The 22,521-nt window shown below is 34.8% G+C and overlaps 2 protein-coding genes across 2 annotated transcripts; one reads left to right on the forward strand and one right to left on the reverse strand.

Moving 5' to 3' along the window:
- Positions 1-441: 441 nt before the first annotated feature.
- LOC108346618 (uncharacterized) lies at positions 442-1,134 on the forward strand. Its single transcript, XM_017585681.1, has one exon. The coding sequence runs from the start codon at positions 442-444 to the stop codon at positions 1,132-1,134; it is 693 nt and encodes a 230-aa protein (XP_017441170.1).
- A 3,895-nt stretch (positions 1,135-5,029) lies between these two features.
- LOC108346952 (abscisic acid receptor PYL4) lies at positions 5,030-6,185 on the reverse strand. The gene has a single exon (XM_017586027.2). The coding sequence runs from the start codon at positions 5,827-5,829 to the stop codon at positions 5,170-5,172; it is 660 nt and encodes a 219-aa protein (XP_017441516.1). The 5' UTR covers positions 5,830-6,185; the 3' UTR covers positions 5,030-5,169.
- Between the last annotated feature and the right edge of the window lie 16,336 nt (positions 6,186-22,521).

Genomic DNA, 22,521 nt, shown 5'->3' on the forward strand with positions numbered 1-22,521 from the left:
CCACCGTGGGGCCGAGAGCAAGCTGAAGACACCCAATGGTGACCACAAGAAATATGGAGGAGCAGAGCACTAGGGATTTAATAAGAGAGTTGCAAGCCCAGATTGAGGCACAGGTGCAGACTATACAAGCGCAGGCGCACGCTCAGCAAGAGATGCGGCGGAGGTATGAGGAGGAGATGAGGGCGCTAAGGGCCGAACGGGAACCTCCCGAGCGATCCGCCTCGAATCGAGAAAACGCTAATGAGGCGAGCCATAATCACGCCAACCCGAACAGTCGAGCTAGAAGGGAACCAACGCCCCTGCAAATGAGACCGCTCGGCCTACCAGTTTATTGCCCTTCACGGCAACCATCATGCAAACGCCAATGCCAGAAAAGACTCCTCCCGTATTGGATAAGTATGATGGTTCGGCTGATCCGGATTAAGGACGTTCGGTAATGCAATGGCATTCTATACGGACAGTGACCCTATCATGTGCAGAGCCTTCTCGTTGTCACTTAAGGAAGAGGCATTGGAATGGTATAACACTCTTCCTCCGAACACAATGGATTGCTTCGCTACTGTGGAAAACCTCTTTAGGAGACAATACGCATCCAATCGGAAACAGGAGGTAACACCGGTGGATTTAATAAACACTAAGCAGGAGAAAGGAGAAACTTTGAAGGCTTTTATGAAGAGGTATACTGAAACCGCACGACGAGTTAGAGAGATAGATCAATCTTTTATTATCAATAATCTGCCTTCGTGTATGAGGCCAGATTATTTTGCGGAAAAATTGTATGCACGACCGCTAAAAACTATGGAGGAGCTCCAAGAGCGAGCAGCTGAGTTCATCCGTATGGAGGAAATGCGTTTGTCGCAAAGGAAACGGCAGCAAGAGGCTGATGCGGGCGGAAGTGGAAAGGACGGCAAACGACCGTTCGGCAATAATGATAAGAATAAAGAGTTTCCCAGGCCATTCAAGTTTCACCATTATACAACCCTCAATGCACCTAGGGCAAAAGTTCTCGAAGAAGCCCTTAGCGCGGAACTTATCACACCCTTGAGGAAACCATCTCCAAGAAATGCAGACGAAAGGAAAAGTTGCCGGTACCATCAAAACCAGGACATACTACAGAAGACTGCATCACGTTAAAAAATGAAATAGAAAATCTTATCCGGGCGGGACATCTACGTAGGTTTATAAAGGAAGCAAGATACGGCCTCCCCAAGGAAGGATATTCGCGAAGAAGCCCCGAGCGGGCGAGTAGGAAAGACGAGCGAGGGCGGGGCTATAGTCACAGTCCCAATCGTCATCGGGAACATTCGCTTCGTGGAGTTATCAACTGAAGAGAAGCATCCACAATTCTACTACTGTCATGTTTAAATTCGGTTTCATTTGATTCATGCTTTTGTTATTAACTTACGTTCTTATCATTGAATAAATAAAGTCCAGTTTAGGCCGATCAATCGCTCCCAAAGTTGCTAAAATAAATCATATTCAATGAAAGTCTCTTAGAGCTAAAAGATTTGAAGACCGAACGGTAAATCCCGCTCGGTGAAGAGGTAAATTCCTCTATAAAGATTTGAAGACCGAACGGTAAATCCCGCTCGGTGAAGAGGTAAATTCCTCTATAAAGATTTGAAGACCGAACGGTAAATCCCGCTCGGCGAAGAGGTAAATTCCTCTATAAAGATTTGAAGACCGAACGGTAAGTCCCGCTCGGTGAAGAGGTAAATTCCTCTATAAAGATTTGAAGACCGAACGGTAAATCCCGCTCGGTGAAGAGGTAAATTCCTCTATAAAGATTTGAAGACCGAACGGTAAATCCCGCTCGGTGAAGAGGTAAATTCCTCTATAAAGATTTGAAGACCGAACGGTAAATCCCGCTCGGCGAGGAGGTAAATTCCTCTATAAAGATTTGAAGACCGAACGGTAAATCCCGCTCGGCGAAGAGGTAAATTCCTCTAAAGATTTGAAGACCGAACGAAAAACCCTGCTCGGCGAAGAGGTAAATTCCTCTGTAAAGATTTGAAGACCGAACAGTAAATACCGCTCGGCCAAGAGGTAAAATCCTATATAACGATTTGAAAACCGAGCGGTTAATCCCACTCGGTGAAGAGGTAACAGGATACTGCAAATCACAACCGAGAGGTAAATCCCTCTCGTCAAAGTTGCACACAAAGATCGAGCGGTAAATTCCTCTCAACCGAACGGTTTTCACTCTCATCAATCAGGAAGTTCTGGTAACAAGGACTGTCGAGCGTGCGGCCGAATTCAATCCATGAAACTGTTCGACACGAACATGATATAACAACTTGAAGCACAAAGAGCAAACTCCTTAATACAACGAGAACAACCTCCCCTAAACTCATAAGTCCTATAGTTAATCGTTCTGCTAAAGTCGAACGATTAACTCAGACTTGGGGGGCTTATGTTACTATGGGCTCGCAGGCTACCGTTCGGCCTCTACCGTTCGCTCTCACTATGGGCTCGCAGGCTACTGTTCGGCCTCTACCGTTCGGTCTCGGCCAGCTTCTCATCCGTTCGATCTCGGCCAGCTTCTCATCCGTTCGGTCTTGGCCAGCTTCTCATCCGTTTGGTCTTGGCCAGCTTCTCATCCGCTCGGTCTAGGCCAGCTTCTCATCCGTTCGGTCTTGGCCAGCTTCTCATCCGCTCGGTCTAGGCCAGCTTTTCATTCGTTCGGTCTCGATCAGTTGCTCAGTCGTTCGGTTCCGACAATTATTAAGCAGATGTAACGTACAATGAAGGTTATAACGACTGTCATTAAACAATTAAGGTTTGCATTAATGACCATTAAGAGGTAAATTAATGTGTCAGATTCCTTTAAACTCTATAAATAAAGGTTTAGGTTTGAGGTAAAGACGGATTCAACTGATACTACAATACGCTCTATTTACTTCAATATTTAACTGTCATGAACAGTTCATAAAACCGCTCCTAACTTGAGCGTCGGAGTGCCTTTTGCAGGTACCTCCCCTCTTTTACAAAGAGGATGACCGAACGACCAATATTGAAGGTGACCGATCGGTACAAACGGGAAACAGACAAACGGAACGCACCAGTTAAAAATTAGTGTCTCGATGTCACAAATCCTTACCGAAACAGACTTGATATTAGAAACTTAGATAATTAATAAAATGTGGTATTATATTTGTAAAGGGTGCAAAATCGTAGGTTGACCAAACTATGACACCGAGATGAATTTCAAGAAATAAAATAATAAAAAAGTCGAACTTAAAAATATATTGAATGTTTACACGAAAAGTGGAGAAACCAAAAGGGCGGTAATGCACGCGGACTCATCAATCAATCCTCTCTTCTCTCTTTCCTACATCTTTCCCTTCTGTTTCTTTTCTCCCACTTGCTCATCAACTTGCACAAACCGACGACGTTTATATTCCTCATTCACACTTCAACTTGCTTCATTTTTTTAATGATTTTTCTTTTATTTTTTGAAATTTAAATTCTTTCATTCATTTTTAGTGTTATCTTTTTAATATTTTGTTTAAAATATTTTGATATATTTTTTTTAATATTTTAAAATATCTTAATTTTTTTAATATATTAACACCATTGAATTTAAAAAACGTTAATAGAAATGTAATAAAAAAACCAAGAGAAAACCTAGATTCGTATTTTGTTGTGTATATATACACATCATGAACATATTGATTACTAGTTTATCTTACAACTAAGGACAGGTTGGCAGATACAGTATATACTCTTCAATATGCTATTGCATTAACTTTTTTCTTTTGCTATTAGGTTGTCTCTATTTTCTTACTTTATCATATATATAACTTCAGGCTAACTAAAAAATAAAATACCATTATATTTATTTCAGTACATGATAAGATAACACTGTACTTCTGACCTGATTTGGTAAGTATTCAAAGTCCTAGCTAATTTTCCTGCATTAATTGTTACATACTAAAGACAATTTCTAATGACGAAAACTACACGTTAGAAATAAGTGTACTTATTCAAATTAATGGATCATATTAATCAAGAGAAAGAAAATAACAAATGTTTTTAACTCTGGACCTCTAGTTTTACGTGGAGATAGAGATATATGGATATTAAGAATGAGATTAAATATTTATAAGTAAATCGATATATGATAATATGTTAGATTTAATAAATAATAAATCTCAATAAAATAAATTTTGGATAATTTTTATATAATTTTAAAAAGTAAAATTTAAGTTTAATCAATTTTATAAAATTAAGTTATAAAATGAGATTTATATTTATTTATATTTACTATAAACTTATCTTATTAGTGATGGATGTGAATTAAAAAAAAAACCTCAATTTAAAATTGTTTAATGTTGAAACTTGTAAATCATGACATATATAAGCACTACTTTGTTTATTTAATATGATTTTGCATAGATGATTCAATTCGCAATTAACATCAATTAATTTATCAAACATTAATTAGTGCAATGGTTTTCGTATCTTCACCATCTCCACTAGTTTCATTAATAAAAGGAGGATGTCCTAGTAGGATTACCACCCACATTAACTTTCTTTTTGTTTTAATTCAATCACCAGTTAGTATCTCGTGATTCATACAGGCACCTATAAATTACAGAACATCTTAAAAATCAATTTATTCAACACATTGGTATTTCTTTTTGGAAAATCGCAATCGGCAAAAGGGTTTCTAATGGTGATATTTTTTTTGGTCTACATTAACAAGATAATACTTTGTTATGGATTTTAATCTCCACAAGTAATCAAGCTAGGTTTATTTTTTGTTTTGTGAAAATGATTATAAACACTATGCTAGAAGAGATTCAATATAGAGAATTGGAAAAGATAATAGTGTAGATGCCATCAATAATTTCATGTACCAAGAAAAGAAAAAAAAAACAAGAGTATCAAGAGAGTGCTTTCAGAATTTCTCTTTATTTTATGAACATAGTATATAATATAATGGAATCTAGTACCAGCATTAGAAAAACCCCATGTCCTATTTTTCAGAGGAAATTATTAAGAAACAACAAAATTGGAGAGTAGCTAATACAACCAACAATCTATAATAATAATAATAATCACAATATACACATACAACACTTCATTACAAATCACCATATATTTATATATAGAAAATGACACTATAAATCATAAATAGTAAAAGAAAAAAAAAATAGGAAAAATTTAGGAACTGAACTTGTAATTGTTGGTGTTGTCATTGATGTTGTTGTTCTGTGGCGTTAAGTTCTCCGAGGTTTGCGCAAGTGACTGAAGGTTGCACCTTACGATTGTGTCGACGAACACGCGCGTGTCTTCGGGCGTGTTCCCGGGTGGCACGTCCACCACGAAGGACTCCACAACCACCGTCCCGGAACCGGCAGCGGCGGGATGGAGGGTGGTGACGGAGCGGTAGTTGGAGAGGCGGTGGTCCCCGCCGACAACGCTGAAACTGATGACGTGGCGCTCATCGTCTAGAATCTCGAGGCGCTCGGTGCTCCGCGCTGCCGGAAGGCCGGAGATGACGTGGACTTCCCGGAGTGTCCCGACGTCGCCGTCGCCTCCGATGACGTGGCAGCTCTTCACGAAGTGCTTGTAGGCCTGTGGGTTGTCGAAGCGCCGCACGACGGACCACACGGTGGCCACGGAGGCGGCGATCTCCTGCACCACCGCCGAGAAGCACTGGTTTTCCGCCACCGCGTGAGTGTGGTAACGCGCCACGGTATCGGGTACCGCTCCAAAGGGCTTGACGAGTAGGGTGTCATGACAGTCTGCGACGGCGGCGGTGGAGTCGTTGTGGTTGATCAGGTGGAGGAGAAGAGAAGACATGGGTGGGTTCGGTGGCATTATAAAGACGAGGTTGAAGATAATTATATTGTTTATAAGCTAGAAGTAATGACTAATCTCTTGATTATAAGTATCTCTAAGATTAAGGTTAATGACTAATCTCTGAATCAGAAATATCATTCCATTCAAAGTGTAAGATTAATACCTGAAATAGAAGTTCTTTTGGATGCGAAAATTAAGACTAGTCTCTGAAACAGAAGGAGATAGAGGTTAATTGATTTTTGAAAGGATTTAGGGTTTTTCTTCCTCTTAATTTTTCTACGAGAAAGAAAAGTAATGAGTGAGGTCGGAGGGGTGGTTTGGTTTTTTTTGTAAGGTTATGTAGATTATATATATATATATATATATATATATATATATATATATATATATATATATATATATATATAGTTGTAGGAGCTTGAAGGTTGAATCTTGAAATGGTGGTAGGGTTGGGTTTTGAAAAGATGAAAGGTTCAAATGAAGTTCATGTGGGGGACGTATTAAAATAGGGGACAAGTTGGTCGAGTTCAATTGACCAAAATGGGGTTGTTGCATTTCATTTCATGTGAAACTACGAGTTTGTAGTACGTTGTCTCGTGAACCTCTCTTTTGTTTATGGAACAAAGACAAAGGAACCTATTTAATTACCCCTTTGCCCCTCTCTTTCATTTTCAAATTTTAGTGCATGAAATTGATAGAGAAAGCCAACTTGAACCTTTTCTTTTGATAAGAGAGGGTTGGGGGATTGATAATCGTTTTAACGTTAAGGTCACAACGGTGGTTCATAAGTGTTAAGCTGAATTTACAATACCAAGTTGATAACAAATTATGAATAACGTATCCCAAAGAGAGAATTTACAATATGATAACAATTACGATAGTTTCTTTTATCTTTTGTATGTTTTTGTTATCATTACATTCATTCTAACAAAATATCTCATGTTAATTTAAAGACATATTTCAATATCATATTATTGGGGCAAGAAAATTGATCGAAAAAGAAAAAATTTGTAAAGGAAAAGATTATTCAATATAAAAATCAAAACGGGTCATTTCAGGATTTATGATTCAAGAAAAGACTTTTTGTTCAAGATGTTAAATGGAGTGAATTATCTTGATAACAAAATGGATTCGAACCGCACACAAAAAATGGTTTCATGAAGTATTCTAGTAGACATTGTTATGACACATTTCGAGAGGAACAATTACATAAAGATCATAAAAAAAAAAAACAAAAGAAATATGTTCTACGAGAATATCAATTGGAATAAAATTAGTATGCGGTTAGTTTATTTTCAAATAAATATTAACTACTATAATAGTTCTATAAATAAAACTTGACAAATGTGTTAGAAAACAGGAATGTACATATTTGTTAACACAAATATTTTATGTAACACTCTGCCAAGCATAGTAACAACAAACAAGATTGTTTATTTCAGTGTATACGTGTAATTAGATACAGTAAAAAAATGTTTTCATATAATTAATCATAATAAGAAATAGTAATATGAGTGGCATTTGTTTGTTTATTTTAGAATATCAATTATAACTTAGACATATTCCCATAATTATTACATACATTCATTCCTAGATTTATATCGATTTAGATATAATATGTTGAAACGAATTAAACATAATTAATATTAAGTTAAAAATGTTATGTTACTTATTGTTTCTTCAGGACTGGTCAAACACTTTTAATTTTTTAATGTTTTGATTTTCGATTGGTTCTATCTGTTCTATGTGAGGGGTGTTTGAATCATCTTTTTATCTGTTCTATCTGTTCTATCTGTTCTATCTGTTTTAAGTTATAAGTAACTTATACTACCACATACATGGTTGGTATCTCTTGTTATCTTAAAGGAGTGATGATGAGTTTAGTAAGAAGATTCATCAGAGAAAATATAACAATAACATGAACTAAACTCATGTAAAAAAATTATATTATCTCATATTTAAAATCTTATAAGATAATAAATTTATGAATCCTTTTCTTATAATATATTTTTATTTTTATCATATGTGAGTCTTATATTTATATTTAAATTTTCAACAAATGAATAAGTTAAAGAATCGTTTAAGAAGAGAAAATAAGAGCTTTTATGGTTAAGATGAAAAGGAAAAGTTTCAATAATAAGAAAGGATTAAGAACTGACAAAGTAGACTTTGGAGATTAAGATCATAAAGTGGATTTTAAAAAAGAAATAAGAGACGATAGAGAAAAAGAATAATTCACGAAAAGTAAATTTGCATTATGGAATGTGTGAGAAGATATATTTTATCCTCACTAGTCATTTTGGTTTGAGAAGTTGTGGTGTACAAGAATTTGCCAAATGTTTCTAACAAAAGTAAAATTGATCACTTATTATAAATTCCCTAACTATTGATGAAATTACAAGATTTTAATATGTAAATAACAATTATCAAATAATCCATGTCTATGATGTTTTTGTTTTGTTTTAATTTACTTTTCAAATGACAATTGTCTTCAACTTCTTGTCTAAAATATCTTCAAGTGCTTTCCCCTGCTAATTGGTTGATTGAACCACCTTTGAGTATTACTACTAATTTCTTCAGAAGAATCGTTTGAGTACTTCATTTCTTGATCTCTTGGAACAATAATTTCAACAACTTGTCACTACATGTTTTTCTTCAACATACTTTCAACTACAACCGTCTATTAGAATATCATTGAGACATTTTCAATTGACAAATCCATATCTTTCACATTCGAAAACTTCATCAGCTTAATTAAAATTTATAAATGAGGCCAAAACAAGTTTGGATTATTTTATCTATTAAACACTTTATCTCTGTCTATTACTTTTTCTATTGTCTCTCTTTTTTTAAGCTATATTCTACACAGCATATAAAAAATAGTTAAAAGAAAAGAATTCAAACATGAAGGAAATAGACCAAGATTAATGTAAAGAAAAGCTAAGTAATCAAAAAGCGGGTAAATAAAAAAAAGTCATATAATTGAAATTAATAAAAGAATTCCACCAAATAAAATCTTCTTTGAGTCGCGTTCACTAATTTATGAACACAAACGTTAACCTTCGTATAAATATTTGAACAGTAAAAGTGAAAGAGGAACAAATCTTCAAGTAAATAATCTAAGTTGGAGAATATGATAAGAACATAATTTCAATAGATTTCCTTACGCATGAATGATCACTATCTTTAACGATTTATATATCTTTATATTGCGTAATTCTAAACTAACAAGAAAAACTATTTTAAAGAGTATATACAAACTCAAAATCGAAGATAAAGAGAAAAAGAAAAGAATAAGTGAGAGTGAAAAAGAGATACGTGTCTTGTCTTTTTAGAGGTGAAAGCACCTATTTATAGGTGTATGAGGGGTATAAATGAGTGAAAAAAATAATATCTCTTGACTTGTAGGGGAGAAAAGTCCAACGTTTAAAACCACCGCCATGGTTTTTTGTGAGACAAGATGTGCAAGGTTTAAAAAAATGGGTTGTAACAATTTTCTTATTGCATAAAAAGGGGAAAACATTTATGTAGTTTTTATACTTTGTTGCAGTCACATAAGCATATTTTTTTTTTGCAATGTAATGATTATTACAACATTGCCCCCACATATTGCAAAGAAATATCAGATACATAAACGAAACGAAAGAAGAAAATCACGGGTCTCGTATAATATATAATGCATCAGAACTGGTATAACAAATTATATCAACCAATCTTAGATCGAAAAACTTAACACACAGTGTAGTTGCTATATCAAGTTATATGAACCAAAGACATTTGACGTGTATTAGTGATTTATCAATCACAATACATCCGCACAATCCTTATTGTTATTGCTATGTTGTGCTTATTAGGTCATCCACGTGCCTGTTGATGGATTGACAAGTGTACCAAATCGCACAAGTAATAGAAAATGGTAACACCAAGTATCGTATCCCAGAGGACTCTCGACACTAAACAGTCGTGTGATAACTCGATTAGTTAAGACTTAAAGAAAATGAGATCATTGGTTTCAGATGCAAAGATAGAAAATTAAATATAAATGCAGTTTGATCAATAGCAGAATAGCACAATGATAAATGGATGTTGTTTAATATGAGATGAGTATGTTGTTGAGGTTAGATTTTGTTGATTGGTACCAGACAGAGTGTAACGCAGCGGAATAAAGCCTAGAGTAGCAGAAAGCATGTTCGGTCACCTTTTTAAACTAAATTGGTCTGTTTTTAGAAAATCAATTTTCTTTCAGAAAATTAATCGAACAGTTGATATGCGTAAAAGATAAAAAATGTAGGGAATAGAAAATCACACGAGTAATTTTTATATTGGTTCGATTCAACATAATTTACGTCCAGTCGTTAATCACTATAAAAAGTGATTAACAGTTCCACTAAAAAGATGTTTCACAGATTACAACAAATAGTGAATAAAACAGATAAATAAACCTTCCTTCGACGAAGGAACCGGAAGAAGAACACTCTACAAACTCGAAGAGAACCGCTCCGACTATCGACAAACGAAACGCGAGCTTCTCCTATTCACGAGACCAGGCAGAGCACCTTGCTAACTCGAAGAGAGCTTGCTCCGACTATCGACACACGAAACGCGAGCCTCTCCTGTTCACGAGACCAAGCAAGGGAACTTGAACTATAGCTTCTGAGAACTTCCTCTGACAAACAGTATTCTGCAAGAGCTTTTGTTCAACAACTATATCTTTTTGAACTTCACAGAAACCCAATATATAGCCAGCTGTTCTGAATATCTAAGGTTAAGTCCCAACTGCCACGAGTAATCGATTATTGTAAGTGATAATCGATTATTCAAGTCCGTTACAGGTTTTTAAAAAATGTGATAATCGATTATATGAGGTGATAATCGATTATTCCTGGATGACTTTGTGATAATCGATTATTGCCATTCCATAATCGATTATTGCAGTTAAAAATGCAAGTTTTACAAAGTTTACAAGACTTTCCTACTATATTTAATTTCTACAAATTTCTTTTAAATAATTCTAATATCTTCTTCAACTAAAGCTTCTTGCAGCATCATCAAAACAATTTTCTTCAAGATTTACCAATACTCCTTATTGGTAATAATCTCCCCCTTTTTGATGATGATAAAAAAAATTCAATTTTAAAAGCAATTTTGGCTTACCTGCAAAACATACAAGCTAACAGACAACAACAGAGTTAGCAATACCTGTATTAATTTATACTTCTCCCTTATATTATTCTTCTCCCCCTTTTTGATAATAAGCAAAAAGATTTGATGTAAAAAGCTCCCCCTAAATATGATCTCCCCTCAATTAAACAAAGTATGCATATAATCAAGAGATCATTTTATTTATGAAAAGAAGGATTACATTATAAGACGAAACATAAAAGACAAAATTATAACATAGATGAAATAGCTAGAAAACAACAAAACATGCTAACATAGAACCTATATCTAAAACTCAAGACTAGGAGATCTTTTTGGAGGTTGAAGGTTGAGATGATTCTCGATGTTAGATAGGCGAACATCAAGATGAAGAAATTGATCAACCATGTACTCATCAATAGATTTTTGCCACTCATAAATCTCCTTAAAGTGAGTTCTTTGTGCTAGACTCATATCCTCTAATTGCTTAGATAATCTAGCAAAATGTTCTTCCATGGAGAGTGAGGAGGATGAGGGCATGGTAGATGGACTAGCATCAGAAGGAGCAGTAGCACTAACTGGTTCTGCCATATGAGTATCGATGTCATCATCTTCATCTTCATCAGGATGGTCATCATCTTTGTGAATGAGAACTCTTCCTCTAGTAATGAATCCCATCTGACGAAAGGTAGTATCTCCAATTTCCGAGCCAACAGCTTGAATGGCTTGGACAAGTTCTCCTTCAACATTTACACCTTTGTACTCCAAAATCCTAGAAACAAGAAGAGCATAGGGAAATTGATAAGAATGGGATTTCTAGCTTTTACCATTGTGTCAGCAATGAGAGCAAGACAATCGATGTGTATGTGATTTAGGATCCCATACAGAAGAAGTAGATCCTGCTCAGAGCATTGAGCATGATTGGTTGCTCTAGGACATAGTATCCAGACAATCAAGTAGTGAATCATCCTTTCTTCTACCTTGAAACCTCCAACAAGCAATTGCCTTCGATTAGTCTGCTGTTCAGGGTTGCGCAAGAAGGATTGGAAAGTCATCAACCTATTGAAATCTTGAAGTCCTAGATGAACTTTTACAGCATCATCCCAGATGGTAAGTTGGGCAACGTTGGTCCACACATCATCATCTAAAATTATGCGGACACCCTTTACTTTAGTGGATATAATCCCATCTCGATATCTCAAGTTGAAGTAGAAAACTCTTATGAGATCAGGATAAATGCAACCTTTTTGCTCCACCAGATTCGTGAGTCCTTGAACAACAAAAAGATCTGAAAATTGAAATCCATAGAAACGGAAAAAATCAAGGCGAATATACTTTACCGCCATGACTCTTCTTTCTTGCCAAGAATTAACATAGTCCGCATGTTTTCCTTGATCTGAAATCCACCCATCAATTGTTGCAGGACGTGGTTGAGAGGAAGAGGATGCTCTAGCAGCTCTACGGCGATGTCTTCTTGAATCCGCCATGGAGAAAGTTTGAGGTAGTGAGATTTTGAGAAAGTGAATAAAAATTGAGAGGTTTTGAGCTCAAGATTTGATTTCAGCAATTTTTGGGTGCAGAGAAGTGTCTAATAATCGATCATAGGAGGCTATTTATAAGAAGAATGGAAAAACTAGCCGTTTATGGCCGTTTATAGCCGTTATGGGATGCTCCAACAACTTTATTTTTGAAACTGTCAGCGTGATAATCGATTATGGCTCAAGAATCACTGCCCAGAAATTGCATTATAATCGATTATGCCTGATGATAATCGATTATTCGTTCAAAATTTCCCAGATTTGAGTTTTAAGTTTGAATAATCGATTATTGCCTTGTGATAATCGATTATAAAGCGTTAATTTTACGAAAATGTGGAAATTTTCATAAGCGTTGATCCTAAGACATGTCTAATACTCCTAACTCTCTTCTAAGCTCAAAAAATATATCCTTAGGTAGCGCCTTGGTGAAAATATCAGCTAATTGATGTAAGGTATCAACATATTCAATTTGACAATCCTCCTTTTGAATATGGTCTCTCAAGAAATGATGTCTAATCTCAATGTGCTTAGTCCTTGAGTGCATTATGGGATTCTTAGTTAAATTTATAGCACTAGTATTATCACATTTTAAAGGAATATTATCAAGGATGATATCAAAGTCTTCCAGTTGTTGTTTCATCCACAAAATTTGGGCACAACAATTTCCAGCAGCAATATATTCAGCTTCAGTGGTAGACAAGGCTACACACGCTTGTTTCTTTGAATTACAGGATACCAAAGAACATCCTAGAAAATCACAAGTACCACTAGTACTTTTCCTATCAATTTTACAACCACCATAGTCTGCATCAGAATAACCTATTAAACTAAGTGAAGCATCAGATGGATACCAAAGTCCAAAAGAAGTGGTTCCCTTAAGGTATTTTAAGATTCTCTTGACAGTAGTCAAATGAGATTCTTTAGGATTTGCTTGGTACCTAGCACACACACATACACTTTGCATAATATCTGGTCTACTAGCAGTTAAGTATAGTAAAGATCCTATCATGCCTCTAAACATAGTTTCATTTACTCCTTTTCCAGATTCATCGTTATCTAAATAGCATGAAGTACCCATAGGTGTACTAGCTTCTTTGCACGTATCCATACCAAATTTCTTAAGAATTTCTCTACAATATTTTGTTTGGGAAATAAGAGTACCTCCATTCATCTGTTTTATCTGTAGTCCTAAAAAGAAATTCAGCTCACCCATCATAGACAACTCAAACTCACCTTGCATTATTTTTGCAAATTCTTCACATAAGGAGTCATCAGTTGACCCAAAGATAATATCATCTACATAAACTTGTACAATCAAGATGTGTTTTCCTACTTTCTTTATAAATAAGGTTGAATCAACCTTACCTCTAGAAAAAACATTATCAAGTAAGAAGGTACTAAGTCTTTCATACCAAGACCAAGGTGCCTGTTTAAGACCATACAAGGCCTTTTTCAACTTATAAACATGATCAGGAAATTCGAAATCCTCAAAACCAGGAGGTTGACTAACATATACCTCTTCTTTTATGAAACCATTTAAAAACGCACTTTTCACATCCATTTGATACAATTTAAATTTCATCAAAGATGCATATGCAAGCAACAATCTAATTGCTTCTAACCTGGCCACTGGTGCATATGTTTCATCATAGTCTATACCTTCCTCTTGACAGTAGCCCTTTGCAACTAGCCTTGCTTTGTTGTTTGTGATGTTTCCATCCTCATCAAGCTTGTTCCTGAATACCCATTTGGTTCCTATGACATGATAATTATCTTGCTTTGGAATAAGTTCCCAGACTTCATTCCTTTCAAATTGGTTTAGCTCTTCTTGCATAGCAATGGACCACTTATCATCTTGAAGAGCTTCCTTTATATTCTTGGGTTCTATCTAAGACACAAAAGCTACAGTTAGACAAAAATTATTAAGATTATGTCTAGTAGTTACTCCTTTTGAAATGTCTCCAATGATGTTGTCTAAGGAGAGTCCTCTTGGTTGTTGATAGCTTTTAGAATCAACAGCTTGAGGTGTTTCTTGAAGTTCTGGAGGATAGTTCTCATTTAGATACATCTCTCAAGAGCTTCCCTCAAATAATCCTCATCACATGCAATAGGTTTTTTTGACTCAAGAGGGTTTTCCTCAAGATCCACAATCTCATCAAAGACAACATGCATTGATTCTTCAATTATCAAAGTTCTTCTATTAAATACTCTATATGCTTTACACTACAAGAAAATTGTGTTTTATATACAGATTATTACATACGGATTTTAATCTGTATATATTAAATATTTTACATACATATATTATATACGGATTTTTAATTAATTAATAATTAAAAAAACTTTAGAAAAAGCCCCAATCTTATTCTAACTTTGAAAAAAAAAACCTAACTACAACTCTCCAAAATGAGTCCCTCACTCACTCACTGACCCTTCCTTCTTCCTTCATTTCAGATAAAAAAAAAACCCACAAATCCTTTCTTCTTTCTTTTTCTCAGTAGAAGAAACACTCAGATGGTTTTGTTTCCCCATCTCACACCCTTACTTCTTTCTTCTTCCTTCCCTCCTTGTAGCCATGCGTTCTTCCTTTGCCATGTCTTCATTCAGACCGCATCATCAGCCACATTCATTTTCTTCTTGAGAGCTCACCATCAACGGTAAGCTTTCTTTCTCTTCAAACATTCATTATCTTATTTCATATTTCTTTCCTGCCTCAGCCTATTTAACAACAAAATTCCTCTTCCACCGATTATCTTCATCTCCTTCTAGGGTTTCGTCATCCTTTCACCATTTTCTTGAAGTTTCACCGATTAAATCCTCTTTTACTACGTTTAAAAGCTTTTCCTCCAATTGAAAATTCTTTTCCACCGTTCAATCTCGTTTTGAATTGATTAGGTGGTATTCAAAGATCTGATTCTTCCACGGAATTCAAAAGCTAAGTATCTCTCCTTTGTGTCGTGTTTTCATTTGATTCATTATTGTGTTGACATTGTTTCACATCTCTGTTTTGATGTTTTTCTCTGATTCATGTAAGGTTGAATTTGTATTGGCTTGTTTTGTCTTAATTCTGAGTATTATATGTTAATTTTGCTCATAAACTGTTTGTTTAAATGTCTAAGAGAGCTAATATGAGATTGTTCATTCTTGATAACTTATTACTCTTCATATTAAAATGCGCTCTCTGTTTCCTCACGCCAAAGGCATATTGTCCTCAACAAATTGGGCTTCTCCTCACTCTTTGTTCATTAAGTTTTCTCTCTCAGAACCACACAATATTTTGTACCAATCGTTGCCCTTCAAATAAAATGAAGAAAACAGGGATTTGAGTTATTAAATTTATATCTGAAGGAAAAGTATTGTATTACTATAATATTGATTAAGACTTTGATATAATTTTCTTTATATTCAAAAGTAATATTGAGTTTTCTCGTTATTTCTTCTGGTCTATATTGCAGGATTGTGTTGCTACAAGATGGTACAGAGCCCCAAAGCTGTATGGCTCCTTCTTTTCTAAGGTATATAATTTGGCCAAAATTTATGTAATATAGATCATTTATAGAGGCATATATGCTTATTTTTAGTTGCAAGGTAGTATTGTGATATTATTGTTGAGACTTGTTTGAGTTAATAACAATTTTGTAGACATCATTATTGAATGCTGCTGTATCATAATCTTAACTGGATTTGTTTGATTTTTATTCAAGGGTTGTTCCCCTTTAAATTTGCATCTGAGGGAGAAAATGTAATTTCATTTTGTGGTTGCAGAGTAATGTAGAACTATGAAGTTAAGTATGCAATATAAATGTTAATAAATTGATGGGAAATTTGGTTATATTTTTTAAGAAAAAATTTATAGAAATATCTGAGAGTTACTTTCATTTTGTTAGAATATGCTATCTTAGTTTTAAAGTTGATTGCACGTTATCTGACTGGATGGTTTGGTTACTTGTGGTTTTGGAAGGAGTTTGAATAATAGTAAGTTTATTAATGATTACTAGGTGAGTATAGTAAGTTAAATAAAATATATGCAAATTTTGACGAAAACTGAAAAAAACTGAAGAATGAAAAATTCACTTTTTGACGAAAATAGTATGCAACAAAAAGTGAATTTAGAGTACAAAATAAGGTTGAATATATAAAGGTTAAGTCAAACAAGTTTAAGTTTCATATTTCAATGATATTTTTATTGATGTTATAAAGTAATTGTTCTTTATTCTTATGACATGTAATCTTACATTACAAGAGTTATTATACAATATCTTAGTTAATTTTTCTAGATTTCTATCACATCATTCTTAATATATTTGTGCAATTTTATTTCAATAAAACGATTTTAATATATCTGTATAGCTATTATTAATGTTGTAAGTTGTTGTCTTAACTAATTCTTATGTTCTTTTGTAATAGCTGCAATTGAAGCACTGTGAAGATGGTAGAGAAAGTGGAAGAGTTTAACATGAAGTGAGTGGTAGAGGAATTTGAGAGGGTGACAAAGGATGCTAAGAGGTTCAGGACTGCAAAAGGAATAGAAAATTAGGATAATTTATTTTTTTTTAGTTCAAGACAAAAAGAAAACAATTGTTTCAGAGCATTAGCATTTTGCTGGTAGTAGGGGTGTGGATAAAGAGGAGCAGTGGTTAGTGGAGAACCAACTCCAAGCAAAAAGTTGAAAGTAATTTTATCTTTTTTTCACAAAAAACAAAGACATGTGAATGTTGTTTGGCAAGACATGGAGTTCATGAGTAGGAGAGAGAAGTGGTGGTAGTAATTTCTGTATTTATTTCTTTGAACTCTCTTCATAGAGTATTCAAATAAAATTTTCAATGTTTTAATTATTTGATTTTCAACACAATTATATATTATAAATTCTTAACATTTATAATCTGGTAGTAATTATTTAAAATTTAATGAGATGTTTTAATGTGTAAAATTTTTAATATTAATTATATAACTATTACAAAAAACCAATCTAATTAAATATGTTAAATATGTTATAAACAATAGATACATATGTATTTGTAATTACATACGGATTTATCCGTATATAATATCCGTATGTAAATTACATACGGATTTATCTGTATGTAATATTCGTATGTAAATTACATATGGATTTATCCGTATGTAATTTATATACGGATTTTTCCGTATATAATTTAGCTACGCCTTTTTTATATATGGATTTTTGTCTGTATATAATTCGTATGTAAAATCATTTTATATACGGATTTTTGATGTTATATACGGATTTTGACGGTATGTAATAGTGATTTTTCTTGTAGTGTTACTGGTCAAAGAATATCCTAGGAAAATTGCGTCATTAGATTTTGCATCAATTTTACCTAGATTATCTTTTCCATTATTCAAGACAAAGCATTTGTACCCAAATATTTTCAAGTGAGATACATTTGGTTTTCTACCATTCAACAATTCATATGGAGTTAATTTCAGAATTGGCCTAATAAGCATCCTGTTTAACACATAACAAGCAGTACTAACTGCATCAGCCCAAAAAGATTTTGGCACATTAGATTCATTCATAAGGGTTCTAGCTAATTCTTCTAATGATCTATTTTTCCTTTCAACAACACCATTTTGTTGGGGAGTTCTAGGTGCAGAAAAGTTATGTGCTATGCCATATTCTTCACAAAATTTTTCAAAAGATTCATTTTCAAATTCTCCACCATGATCACTTCTCAATGTTTTGATTTTCAAGTCTTTTTCATTTTGAATACGTTTTGCAAAAGATTTAAAGGCTTTGAAAGCTTCACTTTTCAAATTTAAAAAGAAGGTCCAAGTGAATCTTGTGTAATCATCAACAATTACAAGAGCATAGTAATTTCCACCAAAACTTTTAATTCTAGATGGACCAAATAAGTCCATATGCAAAAGTTCTAAATGTTTTGATGTTGAAATCATGTTTTTGGATGAAAATGAAGATTTGGTTTGTTTACCTTTTTGACATGCAGTGCATAATTTGTCTTTCTCAAATTTCAGTTTAGGCAAACCAATCACAAGATTTTTGAAATCAATTTATTCAAATGTTGCATATGAATATGTGCAGCTCTTTTATGCCATAGCCAAGGATTTTCTTCTTTAGCAACTAAGCATGTTATACTGTGATTAGATTCACTTTCAATATCAATCAAATAAATATTCTTATGCCTAACACCTTGCAAAGCAATATCAGCAGAATCTTTAAAGTGAAGAGTGCATTTATCACTTTCAAAAGTTATCTTGAGACCTTTGTCGCATAATTGACTTATGCTTAAGAGGTTATGCTTGAGGCCTTCAACATATAGCACATCTCTTATAGTCAATGTATTTCCTCCTCTAATGTCTTCGGTACCCATGATTCTACCTTTGTTGTTATCCCCATAAGTCAAAAATCCTTGCTTTTTCTTCTCAAAAGAGATGAATCTTTTCTTGTCACCGGTCATGTGTCTTGAACATCCACTATCAAGATACCACAATGACTTCTTTGACTTAGTAGATTCTTGGCTTCCAATATCTTCTAAGTCAGCCATTAGACAAATATTGGCTTCTTCATCTAATCACTTGAGCTTGTTGAGCTAGATGCATTGTCTTCCCAAGCTATGTAAGCTTTCTTCTTCTTTGGGAATTTCCTTTCTTTCTTTTCTTCACTTTTCTTGTTCTTTGGACATTCAGTTTTCATGTGCCCTCTTTCTCCACATCCATAACATTTAACACTTAAAGGAGATTCTTGATTTTCTCTCCTTTCTTTACGAAATTTGTCCTTTCCTTTTGCCTTCATAAACTTGGCAAATTTCTTTATCATGAGGCTCATGTTCTCCTCATCATCAGAATCATCATCTTTAATCCTTTTAGAGTTCTTTCCTTTGGAGATATCGGACTTGAAGGCTAGTGTCTTTCTTTTGCCTTGATCTTCTTCAGCCGTCAATCTTCTCAACTCAAGCTCATGCTCACGGAGTTTCCCAAACAAAATTGGCATCGACATTTGAGTGAGATTTTGAGACTCAGAGATGACAGTCACCTTTGGTTGCCACGACCTATCCAATGATTTCAAAATTTTTACATTCAATTCATCAGTATCAAAAGTCTTACCCAACCCTGATAAGTGGTTCACTATGTGAGTGAAACGCTTTTGGACATCAGAAATTGTTTCTCCAGGTTGCATTCTGAACATCTCATACTCCTGAATGAGAGTGTTCTTCCTTGCACGTTTCACGTCCTCTGTTCCTTCATGTGTGACTCTAAGAACTTCCCACATTTCCTGTGCTGTCTTACACACTAAAATTCTATAAAATTCATCAAACACAACAGCAGATGAAATAATATTACGAGCTTTAATATCAAACTAGGCTCGTCTATTTTCTTCATTAGTCCACTCAAAAAATCGTTTTTCTACTTCTACACCTTCAACTCTGTTTTTAGGAATATAAGGACCATTTTGTATAGCTTCCCAGATGCCTCTATCAATAGACCCCATAAAAATTTCCATTCTGACTTTCCAGAATGCATAGTTATCACCAGTAAAAAGTGGTGGTCTGTTAATAGAAGCACCCTCGGCATATACAAGGTGTTGGTTGTGACCAGCCATTTTCGCAAATTTTGAAAAACTATCAAAGCATGCTCTAATACCAATTGTTGATTAGTACCAGACAGAGTGTAACGCAGCGGGATAAAGCCTAGAGTAACAGAAAGCGTGTTTGGTCACCTTTTTAAAATAAATTGGTCTGTTTTTAGAAAATCAATTTTCTTTCAGAAAATTAATCGAACAGTTGATATGCGTAAAAGATGAAAAATGTAGGGAATAGAAACTTACACGAGTAATTTTTATACTGGTTCGATTCAACATAATCTACGTCCAGTCGTTAATCACTATAAAAAGTGATTAACAGTTCCACTAAAAAGATGTTTCACAGATTACAACAAATAGTGAATAAAATAGATAAATAAACCTTCCTTCGACGAACGAACCGGAAGAAGAACACTCTGCCAACTCAAAGAGAACCGCTCCGACTATCGACAAACGAAACGCGAGCTTCTCCTATTCACGAGACCAGGCAGAGCACCTTGCTAACTCGAAGAGAGCTTGCTCCGACTATCGACACACGAAATGCGAGCCTCTCCTGTTCACGAGACCAAGCAAGGGAACTTGAACTATAGCTTCTGAGAACTTCCTCTGACAAACAGTATTCTGCAAGAGCTTCTGTTCAACAATTATATCTTTTTGAACTTCACAAAAACCCAATATATAGCTAGCTGTTCTGAATATCTAAGGTTAAGTCCCAACTGTCACGAATAATCGATTATTATAAGTGATAATCGATTATTCAAGTCCGTTACAGGTTTTTCAAAAATGTGATAATCGATTATATGAGGTGATAATCGATTATTCCTGGATGACTTTGTGATAATCGATTATTGCCATTCCATAATCGATTATTGCAGTTAAAAATGCAAGTTTTACAAAGTTTACAAGACTTTCCTACTATATTTAATTTCTACAAATTGCTTTTAAATAATTCTAATATCTTCTTCAACTAAAACTTCTTGCAGCATCATCAAAACAATTTTCTTCAAGATTTACCAATACTCCTTATTGGTAACAGATTTCACCAAGTTCCCTCTCATGTATGTAAGAATTCTTCTTTATGCATTAATGTTAACGTCACTCACTAAATCACTTAAACCCGATCCCTCGCGAAATAAGTTTGTCCTTAATCACCAGTTCATGCAATTCCTAGCATTCCTAGCAATTAAATGTGAAGATCAAGAGCTTTAAGACGACCAAGACTCATACCCTCATCCCTAAGAAATATTACTCTTGGGAGAATTCAAAAAGAACCTGAATTGTAAGGAACCTCCAAACACTCATGCAATTCATACATCGTGCCATGAATGAGTTAAACAAAGCATGTAATAATCACAGATGAATTACTCTAACAATTAATGAAAAAGCATATGGTATTGAGAATCAATTCAAATACATGAGAGTTCACAAGGTTACATCATCACCCAACAACAAATAGAGTTTAGTTCACCATAGACATGGTGAAACTAGATGAAAAATGGAAAAGCATGAGATAGCAAAACCCTAAAAGTAGAGGATAGAAGCTCCCGCAACCAAATCCGCCTTTAGAGAGTGGAAGAGTGTGCTTTTGCGCTGCTCCAGCCAGAGATACAAAACCTAGGACGCCTGAGTCCTTTAAATAGAGCGAAGAAAGAAAAAAAAAAGCTCAGGCTCGTGTCATTGGCGCTCAAGCGCCCCACATAGGGCGCCCGGCCAGTGAGCGGTGGTCTTCCACGCTTAAGTCTTCCACATGACGCCCAAGCTTCATGCCTCTGGCGCTCAAGCGCCCAAAAAGGGGCGCTTGGGCGGTGAACGACACTCTTCTACGCTCAGGCCTTAGAGATGGAGCCCAAGCCTCATGCTTCTAGCACTCAAGTGCCCAAAAAGGGGGGCCCAGGCGGTGCACGACACTCTTCTGGGCTTGAGCCTCCAAAAATACCGCCCAAGCCTCGAGCATTCCTCCCTTCTGGTGCTTTTCCAAGCCTTTCTAAGCCCCATCTCCTTGGCACTTCATCTCTGCTTTCCATATTATCTCATTTCCGACCAAAAAAAGGGGATATAGTCATAAAATCATCAATTTCAATCTCAACTATCTTATTCACACAACTTAACAGAAAAACATGATTCCAAGAAAGTTTCTAAGCAGTATTTTCAACCATTATCACAACCCCAAATTTAGAACTTTTCTTGTCTTCAAGCAAAACAGATTGTAACTCAACTTTTCAGAACAATCACTACAATGACTCAACATTTTTCAAAAACTTTTTCTTCGAGGACAAGAGATTACTTTTATCAACTCAACATATAGATGTCAATCAAGATGAACAGATGCCTTAATTCAATCAAAATCAATGTGATGCTCATATACTTCAACAGATGCTATCCTTAAGAATGATGAATCAACCAAGCAAAGATGCAATCAGAAATTCAAAGAACTACTCCTCACCAAGGAAGGTGTTTCACTCAAGCACTCAA

Source organism: Vigna angularis, chromosome 9, assembly GCF_016808095.1.
Source record: "Vigna angularis cultivar LongXiaoDou No.4 chromosome 9, ASM1680809v1, whole genome shotgun sequence".
NCBI lineage: Eukaryota > Viridiplantae > Streptophyta > Magnoliopsida > Fabales > Fabaceae > Vigna > Vigna angularis.

What these genes read in the sequence shown, in the direction of transcription:
- LOC108346618 (XM_017585681.1), top strand. Translation starts at nt 442, where the DNA reads ATGGCATTCTATACGGACAGTGACCCTATCATGTGCAGAGCCTTCTCG.
- LOC108346952 (XM_017586027.2), bottom strand. Translation starts at nt 5,829, where the DNA reads ATGCCACCGAACCCACCCATGTCTTCTCTTCTCCTCCACCTGATCAAC.